An 8,992-nucleotide genomic window follows, 5' to 3' on the forward strand; every position below is an offset into this window, starting at 1 on the left:
TGGATAATGATAACGACTAATGATGGTGCACTATTATCCTATTTTATTGCTCTCTTAAATAACTTTGACGTGCGAATAATTTTTAACTATCATAAAATCTTAACTTATCTTAATTCAAGATCATTAAATTGATCTAGACATATAATTACATGCATTTTTTCAAATAATTTTCTATGATAATGCTGAATCTTATCAGATAATTTGTAAATAATCAACGCTTAGTACAACATTATCGGCAAATGTGTGGCATTCGCACTTCATGACAGTGGATTCAAAATGAATTTAACCATTATTTTATTTATTTTCACAATATTAGCTGTAGTTAGTGCAGTGAAGAAAAATTACGATGGGTATTCACTATATAAAATCATACCAAAAGATGAGAGTGAAGTGAACGTATTAGAAGAAATTAAACAAAAGAATCTGGGCGAGTTCTGGAGTGATGATTTCAAGGTTGGCCTTGATGCGAAGATCATGGTGGCTCCGGAAAAGCGTGATGAGTTTGTCCGATATGTAACAAATGAAAATATTGAAGCAACAGTGGCTATTGAAGATATACAAACGTAAGTACCTATACACTTTAGACAAAACATGGTAAGAAAACAAACAAATTTAGTTAAAGCGCTAAAAAAATTTAATGTTTCTTTCCAGAGCGATCAACCGTCAACTCAATCCTGACGTCATTCGGACTTCAGAATCCTACCTATCCTACTCTTGGTCAGAATATCACAACTTAAACGCCATCTACAAATGGCTTGATGAACTTCAAACAAACCATCCCGATATTGCCAAAACTGTTGTCATGGGACAATCTGTAGAAAACAGAGAAATTAAAGGAATCGTCATTAATCATCACCCGGAGAGAGAAAATAAAAGAATTGGAATGATAGAAGGTACACTTCATGCTCGTGAGTGGATTTCTGCAGCGACAGTTACTTGGATCATTAAAGAATTCTTGACAAGTGATGACCCTGAAATTAAAGCTTTGGCAGAAAACTTTGAATGGCATATCTTTCCTGTAGTTAACCCTGATGGCTATTCTTATACTTTTACTGATGTAAGTACACCTAATATTAAAAGTGATGGTAATGAAATAATCAAAATGGAGAATCCTTGAAAGTGAACATTGTTTTATAATATTATTTACAGAATCGTATGTGGAGAAAAAATCGTAGTCCCGCTTCTATAAAGACTTGCCCAGAAGGTACTGATGACGATATGAGCCATGGTGTGGATCTCAATAGGAACTTCGATTTTCAATGGCTGAGTGAGTACTTATTTACTAACTTTGAGACACACTTCTATGGATGCATTAGGATAATGACTAACGAGACTTACCAGTTCGTCTACAATTTGCTAGTGAATTGGACGTCTATCAGGATACACTTTCACAGATTCAGAGTCTCATATTAATGCTTCTTTATACGTACCCGGAATCGATTTAAAGATCATCATTTCAACTTCACTGTATCAATAAGGTATTCGATAAGAAAATACTGAATTAGACATTGATAAACACAGAATTAATTACTAATGCTTATGAAACGTCACATAATAAAAATAATTAAAAGCTAAACAATTAATTTAATTATGATTTCAGCCGTGGGCGCATCCAATGATTCCTGCACAAATACATTTGCTGGTCCAACAGCATTCTCAGAGCCTGAAACGAGAGCTATTGCCCAATATGTGGGAACCCTTAATGAGCAAGGCGAATTTGTTTACTATATCGCTTTCCATTCTTACACTCAGTTGATCATCATACCTTATAGTCACGTGCAAAGTGATGGCTCACTGCTTTCTGGAAATTATGGTGACATGGTAAGAACTAATATCATAGATCCAAGATTCATAAATCTTTTACAAAATGATTATGAATGATGATGAAAACTAGATAAAGATAATAACCGTTTTAAGATTTCCGATAAAGTACCCCTTTATTGAATTTTTTTCCCAGACAAAGCCAAGGCTTATTTTTTTCACATTTTATTATGTGCTATTTATTTTTTTGAAACTTTTCAGTACGAAATTGCAATTAGAGGAGCTGATGCCTTGAGGAAAAGATATGGAACAACTTACCGAGTTGGTTTGTCTGCTAATGTGATGTGTAAGTAGTTTTTTTATCTTTTCATGTTAATAATGGCTTTCATCTGGAGCAGTCTGGCAATCAGTCGTACCTAAGTCTAAGTCTTATCTATTTTGTTGCCCGGGTAACTGGACTGACTAGGTCAAGCAGTCAGTGGCTCCTTGTAAAACACTAGTACTCAGCTAAATCCGGTTAGATCCCGAACATGATGATGCGGAAAAGATTATGCAGATGTATGGCTTACATCTGGAAATGAAATCGCCAAAATTGGCATTATGCAAGTGCATTCTACCAAAACATGTAGGTTAAGGTTGACCCTAATACTAAACACTCAGTGAAAAGCGAGTCAATAAGGTTCTGAAAACATAAAAGATATCAGAAGAAACATGGTTTAGTTTTATTCAGTAAACATACTGCTTGAATGCATGCTTTTAAATATCACGATGTTCAAAACATGGTAATCCATGTTCATCTAAAAGCATATTTAATTAAATTCTCTTTTCACATTTTAGATCCCATGAGCGGCACCAGTTTCGATTGGGTCAAGCACGCATACAACGTCCCCATCACTTACCTTATGGAGCTTCGTGACCTTGGAGAGTTCGGGTTCCTGCTTCCAGCCAATCAGATCATACCAACGGCTTTAGAAACCATGGATGCTCTTGTGGAGATGGATAGAAATACAGAAAAGATTGGATATTACCATGCTTCGGCTAGTGGCATATTTTATTCTATGACAGTGATTTTAGCTGGTGCTTTTGTTGCTTTGTTACATTAACAACCGTTTGTTAAAATACTCTTGACTGCAGCTTTCCAGACATAGTTAAATTTTAATCAGCACTCAATTGGTTTGTAATAAATCATGACAGCTAAACAAAGCAATGCAACGATTTTGGATGTAACCTATCTAATAGTATACTCAAAGAAATAGCATCTATATCCTTAAAAAGTTGATGGCTTTTGAGTACATTAGATTAATTTCCGATCTCGACATCTTTTTAACAACAGAATAAAGAACTATTTATTCATTAATGGTCTTTTTTTATTGATTTACAAAAAGCTTAACCCCTGAATTTATTTCCAATATGGCACTTTAATGATTTTTTAAGTTTAATAATTATTGTTGATTTGAAAATGACCTAGATTTAATGTTTGTTCATTAATTATTTGCTAAGATTACACAATGTTTAATATTTATTTTTACATATTTACAAAAATAAAAAAGGGGGAAAAATGAAAGCTTATTGATTTCAAAATATATTAAAGCTCAAACTTATTATAATCATTGAATTTATCTAACTCATTATAAACATTTATTGATGCAGACTAAATTATAGACTATTGTAAAATAATAAAACCCGCTATCGATAAATAAATAGTTATAAGATAATGATGATATCAATATGTGTACTTAGGAAAATTCATGACAATCATTTTGATTCGGACGTAGGAAGAAGTTGTACGCAATGAATTTCAAAGAAATATTTTTAGTTTTAGCTATAAGTGTAACAATAACTGTAACAAATGCTGAATATGTTAGTTACGATCAATACAAAGTATATAAAATAGTCCCCAGTTCCGATACTGAGGTACAAATACTTCTAGATGTACAAAAATCAAATCAGTATTTGTTTTGGAGTGACATTGTTGCTAAAAACAGTGATGTTAGGATTATGGTGGCTCCTGCAAAACAAGTGGAATTTGAAAAATATTTTGAAAGTGTTAATATTCCAATGAGAGTTGTTATTGAAGATGTACAAAAGTAAGTATATAGTCTATAACACATAAATTCAATAAACCAATTAGATTGATAAGTAGATTTTGATATGCTGGCTTCCTCTAGCCTCAATAGTATCCCAATGACACTTTTCAATTCTACTTTCGATACTTTTTGTGAGAAGGAAATACAAACCAGTAATCATATACATACACTTCTAGTAGAGATGCTTAAATGATGGAGATAAATTCATAGTCTAAATTATGTGCTTCTTAAAATCTTCCAGGCTAATCAACGAACAGCTGCAGCGACCAGCAACCCGAAGTGCCAAGTATGAATGGAACTACTACCTATCCTTAAACGAAATCTACGCTTGGATTGACCAAGTTGTAGAAGAACATGCTGACGTAGCCACCGCTGTCACTATCGGCAACTCAGTAGAAGGCAGACCGATCAGAGGAATCATTATTGATTTCAAAAAGCAAGTCAATCCTATTATTGGTATGATTGAAGGTGGTATTCACGCTAGGGAGTGGATCTCGCCTGCTACAGTGACCTATATCATCAATGAGTTCTTGACTAGCTCTGATCCTGAGGTCAGGTTTATGGCTGAAAACATTGTATGGCATATCTTCCCTGTTGTCAATCCTGATGGCTACGCGTATACTTTTAGTGATGTGAGTATCTGATTATCTTAAAGCATCACAATTTAGGTGCATTGAGTTGATTGAAAAATTTGGTTTTTTGATGACGCTTGGTTTTTTGTGGACTTTAACGCTATAATTTCTGACAGTCGTGAAAACCATGTTTAAATAAAAACAAATTAGGTATTTCCTGATTGGTATTTCAAGGGTACTATTCACTTTAAAAGTCTAGACGATGAATAAAATAGATAACGATATGAGAACCATACCTACATGATTTATGTAAGAATGTTATAAGATGCAACATTGTAGGTCACACAAAAGAAATATGGACACTTAGCAAGCATCATACTATTCAAGAACTAGTATAAAGAACTATTATTTCTAAAACTAAATTAATCGATTACAGAACAGAATGTGGAGAAAGAACAGAAGCAGGTTCAACCACACATCTTGTGCCATCTATGGACTTTCTGACGACATCAGTAATGGAATCGACTTGAACAGAAACTTTGGTTATGTCTGGATGTGTAAGTATAGTTTCGCTATCTAAATTAGTGTCTTAAGTGGCTTGGCTACAAGATTATAAGCTGCAGGATAAAGAAGTGATGCTTTAAGAGTTTCCATTACCCTGGAAGACAGAGCTCTAGAAGGAACACACACAGTGTCTAACACAGGTTTTGATGATTTTTCAGTTACCTAAAACTAATATAAGCTGAACTGTCCGGAAGGTTATTTATTACGATTGATTGTATTTGTGCTTCATACATTTTTCCAAGACATAATCGAAAGCGCATGTGTTACGCCTATCGTAGAATATTTTGTGCAAATGTGCTCCAATTTCCAATCTTGGTCAAAAATGTGCATATTGTTGTTTGTAAACCTTTTCTAATTGCATAAAACAATAGAAAATTAGACCTCAACTTCTTTATCAAAATGTTTGTCCATAACTAGTTTGTATGTACCTATCTTAATTAATTGTAGTATTTTATATTCAGACTTATGATAAGTCGGTTATCTGATACGAATTTCCGATAAAAACTCTTATATTGACATATTTGGACGATAATCACTAATTTATATGGATCAAATTCTCGTGCACTACTTATAAAATGTCTTATCTGATAGATTTAGAAACGCTATTATATTGAAATTTGTCTTTGTAATTGGTAGGTATATTTTTCTACATAATATCACTACATAAACACGTGATGAAAAGTTCTTCTTCGTGTACTAAATGTCTGTCTGTCAACTCAAAAACAAATTTTTGATGTTGCATTCAGCAATAGTTAAATTTTAAAAACAACTAATTTGATGACCCTTGATTTCATGAAGATCACTTTCCTTAGTCCCTACTAGTATAAATATGGGGATATGAAAAATAGCGCCTTCAAATTAGTCGCAATGACTGGCGCCACAGTCGTGCTGCAGCCTGCAGCCGCGATAAAACTAATAATATAAAACTAAAAGAGTTTGCATGTTTATTTGCTTGAACGTACTAATCTTAGAAACTACTGGTCCGATTTAAACAATTCTTTCAGTGTTATATAGATCTCGAGCAAAGCTATCGGTTATCCGGGTTCATGGAAAAGTTTCCACAGAAAGCGGGTAAAACCGCGGGCAGAAGCCAGTTAAAATATAAAAAAATAAACAATTCTATTACAGCCATTGGAGCATCAGACATCCCATGCGCCGAAACCTTCGCTGGCCACGTAGAATTCTCAGAGCCCGAATCCCGAGCCATCGCGAACTATGTCAACACCATCAAGAATGAGGGCCGTATGATGTACTACTTCGCTTTCCACTCGTACTCCCAAATGGTGCTGGTTCCGTACAGCCATGTAGCTGGAGCTAATGTGCTGGAGGCTCCCAATTATGCTGATATGGTAAGCATTTATAAACTCCTTTACGAAATTATTTAGGAAGTAACATCACCAAGATAACACTTTTCTTCTTCATCATCATCAGCCTATCGTAGTCCACTGCTGGACATAGGCCTATCCAAGTGCACGCCACTGAGATCGATTTTCGGCTTCTCGCATTCTTCTTCATACCAGATTTTATCTTAATCAGTTTAGCCAACTTTCACTTTTATAATATTAGTAAGATTTTATGATCAAACGCACTCGTATCTTACATAGTTTTTTTATAGGTATTTGTTTAGTTGTGAAACTGAAAAAAGTATTTTTATATTTACAGTTTGAAATTGCAGTCAGAGGAATGGACAAACTGAAAGCTAAACACGGCACAGAATACGAAGTGGGTACATCAGCTGAAATTCTGTGTAAGTAATTTTACTAGTTGTTTCCCGCTTTTCTGTCCGCACTTTCTTTATCCATTCACTTTGATAATACTGTCACCACAATACGGTCACCACCCATCTTAGTTGATCCATTACAGATGTTTTATCGTTCTAAAGCGTGTGAGCCATACTTTAGAATAAACGTACGAGTTGTCTTTATATGCTTACGCTCAGGAGCGCTCAGTAGTGGTCGAGTGGACAAGATATGCATAGACAAAGTGTATGCACATGCATTTACACAAACTATAACACTTATTCTTATTTTCACAGATCCAGTAAGTGGTTCCAGCTTCGACTGGGTGAAAGGCGTAGCAGAAATCCCTATAGTCTACCTCTTTGAGCTTCGTGACGTTGGAGAGTTCGGGTTCCTCTTACCACCAGCACGTATTATTCCTAACAACCAGGAGATCATGGCTGGACTGATAGAAATGGAGAAGGTGACTCGAGGATTGGGATACTACGATATTGTCAGTGGAGGAGAGAGGGTTGTGGCCAGTTTCGTTTTGTTTGTACTGGCTTTGTTTGTAGCTATGTAATTTTTGATTAAAGATTTTTTTAACGATTGTCGGTCTATCTTTTCGATGTTGATGAAAAAAAAGATAAAATATGATGATGATGTCTTCTTAGCTGATTGTTGTCTACGAAGGCTGTTCTTTTATAAACAGATTAGCCAACTGCGCAGGACATACTGCTCCAAGCATTCGCGCAAGCAGGTGCACTCTCAAATCCTTCACTCTCATAGCCGGTAAAAGAAATATAATAATTGAATCAGGCAATGCTTTCTAGTACTATAAAAATATACTACAATAAATTCAAACCTTAAAATCCTAAAATCGAATGCCCAAATCAGTCCTTTCAACGTCACAACTAGGGCTTTCGCTAGGTATTACGGGATCCCGTAATACCGTGATCACGGATATATTTTGGTCTTTTTTCAATACCGGTATTGACGAGCCAATACCGTGATTACGGTATTACAATCTTTTTATAATTATTGTGGTTTGTTGTAATAAGTAGCAGGAAGTTGTATTAAATAAGATAAATAACTACGTACTCGTAAGATGTATGTACTGGTAATATTATTCTCACACTTTACACTTGTGTGTTAAGCGCCAACTTTTATCTCCAGCATACCTCAACCTTTCTTAAACAACTGATTTCTTAATCGGTCGAGCGAGCCAAACGATGTTATTGGTTTGTTAGTCAGTAGTAAAGAGACATCTCATCACTAGGATGTATCGCCAATCTACTTGGCAACGCTGCAGGGACTCCAGAACAGACCAGATTTCAACCGAGTCAAAGGCCTTCTCATAGTCCACAAATGCTAGACACAGTTGAAGTTGAAGAACAGGACGACAACAGTCCTACTCTACGTCTCCGGAGTTCTTCCTTCAAACACGACATCATTAAAAGCTTCTGGAGCTCCTCCAGTACAGGCTTACCTCCTGCTTTTTAATAGCTCTGTTGTAATGTCATCCTCGCCAGGGGCTTTTCCATTTTTGAGCTGTCTCAGAGCGATCTCGATGTCGCCACTGCTGACTTCTGGCAGGTCTTCGGTGAAATTGCGTGTTAATGTGGCTCTAGAATCCTCATTTCCGGGATCAGGTCGAGATGCATGCGATGCGTATAGCTGGCCATAGAAGTTTTCCACTTCCGAAAGGACTGCCGGCACCGAAGAAATGACTTCTCCACTTGTTGTGGTCAGCTTCGTCTAGTGGCTTCTTCCAAGAGATTGTACGAACACCTTTGACCCCTGATTCAGATCAATTGCTCTTTCAATGTCAAGAGTATTGGAGCACCGGAGATCGCGTCGTACGTGCTTGTTGATCTCTTGGTTTAGAGCCCGCTTAGCTGACGAAGTGACAGGCGGGTTTTCACGTCGTTTCTTCATAAGCCCTAATGTCTCTTCCGAAAGCTTTGATTTCTTGCCCTTACGCTGCCTGTTACAGAATCTCGAACTTTCCTCCCTGAGGATCCGAACCACATATTCGTGGTTCTGGTTAACGTCTGTTGTGGTTTCCACGGCGGCAAATCGGTTCTCCAAATTTGACTGGAACGTTTCAGATCCTGAAATGGTTTGGAGCAGTGTTGGTCGGAGCTTGGCCTTCATCAGACGGAAACGTTCGGCCTTGAAGTTGATATTCAGAGAGCCTCAGACAAGTCGGTAATCGCTACCGGTATTAAACCTATTGATCACGGAGACGTTTCTATGTACTTCTTGTTCGTCATGATGAAATCAATCT

The 8,992-nt window shown here is 36.3% G+C and overlaps 2 protein-coding genes across 2 annotated transcripts; both read left to right on the forward strand.

The window, feature by feature from the left end:
• Positions 1 to 213: 213 nt before the first annotated feature.
• On the forward strand, positions 214 to 3,118 carry LOC124639919 (zinc carboxypeptidase-like). The gene is made up of 6 exons (XM_047177422.1): positions 214 to 563; positions 652 to 1,057; positions 1,150 to 1,267; positions 1,601 to 1,821; positions 2,023 to 2,107; positions 2,599 to 3,118. Exons 1-6 carry the CDS (start codon positions 277 to 279, stop codon positions 2,862 to 2,864), a joined length of 1,383 nt encoding a protein of 460 aa, XP_047033378.1. The 5' UTR covers positions 214 to 276; the 3' UTR covers positions 2,865 to 3,118.
• A 382-nt stretch (positions 3,119 to 3,500) lies between these two features.
• Positions 3,501 to 7,312, forward strand: LOC124639920 (zinc carboxypeptidase-like). The gene is made up of 6 exons (XM_047177423.1): positions 3,501 to 3,848; positions 4,090 to 4,480; positions 4,857 to 4,977; positions 6,113 to 6,333; positions 6,647 to 6,731; positions 7,020 to 7,312. Exons 1-6 carry the CDS (start codon positions 3,553 to 3,555, stop codon positions 7,283 to 7,285), a joined length of 1,380 nt encoding a protein of 459 aa, XP_047033379.1. The 5' UTR covers positions 3,501 to 3,552; the 3' UTR covers positions 7,286 to 7,312.
• The last annotated feature ends 1,680 nt before the right edge of the window (positions 7,313 to 8,992 follow it).

The sequence above is a fragment of the Helicoverpa zea genome, chromosome 20 (assembly GCF_022581195.2).
Source record: "Helicoverpa zea isolate HzStark_Cry1AcR chromosome 20, ilHelZeax1.1, whole genome shotgun sequence".
Taxonomy (NCBI): domain Eukaryota; kingdom Metazoa; phylum Arthropoda; class Insecta; order Lepidoptera; family Noctuidae; genus Helicoverpa; species Helicoverpa zea.

Excerpts from the sequence above, each read along its gene's own strand:
- LOC124639920 (XM_047177423.1), top strand. The coding sequence starts at position 3,553 with ATGAATTTCAAAGAAATATTTTTAGTTTTAGCTATAAGTGTAACAATA. Across the intron at positions 4,481-4,856 it reads ACGCGTATACTTTTAGTGAT|AACAGAATGTGGAGAAAGAA; the intron begins GTGAGTATCTGA and ends AATCGATTACAG. Across the intron at positions 6,334-6,646 it reads CTCCCAATTATGCTGATATG|TTTGAAATTGCAGTCAGAGG; the intron begins GTAAGCATTTAT and ends TTATATTTACAG.
- LOC124639919 (XM_047177422.1), top strand. The coding sequence starts at position 277 with ATGAATTTAACCATTATTTTATTTATTTTCACAATATTAGCTGTAGTT. Across the intron at positions 564-651 it reads GCTATTGAAGATATACAAAC|AGCGATCAACCGTCAACTCA; the intron begins GTAAGTACCTAT and ends GTTTCTTTCCAG. Across the intron at positions 1,268-1,600 it reads CTTCGATTTTCAATGGCTGA|CCGTGGGCGCATCCAATGAT; the intron begins GTGAGTACTTAT and ends TTATGATTTCAG.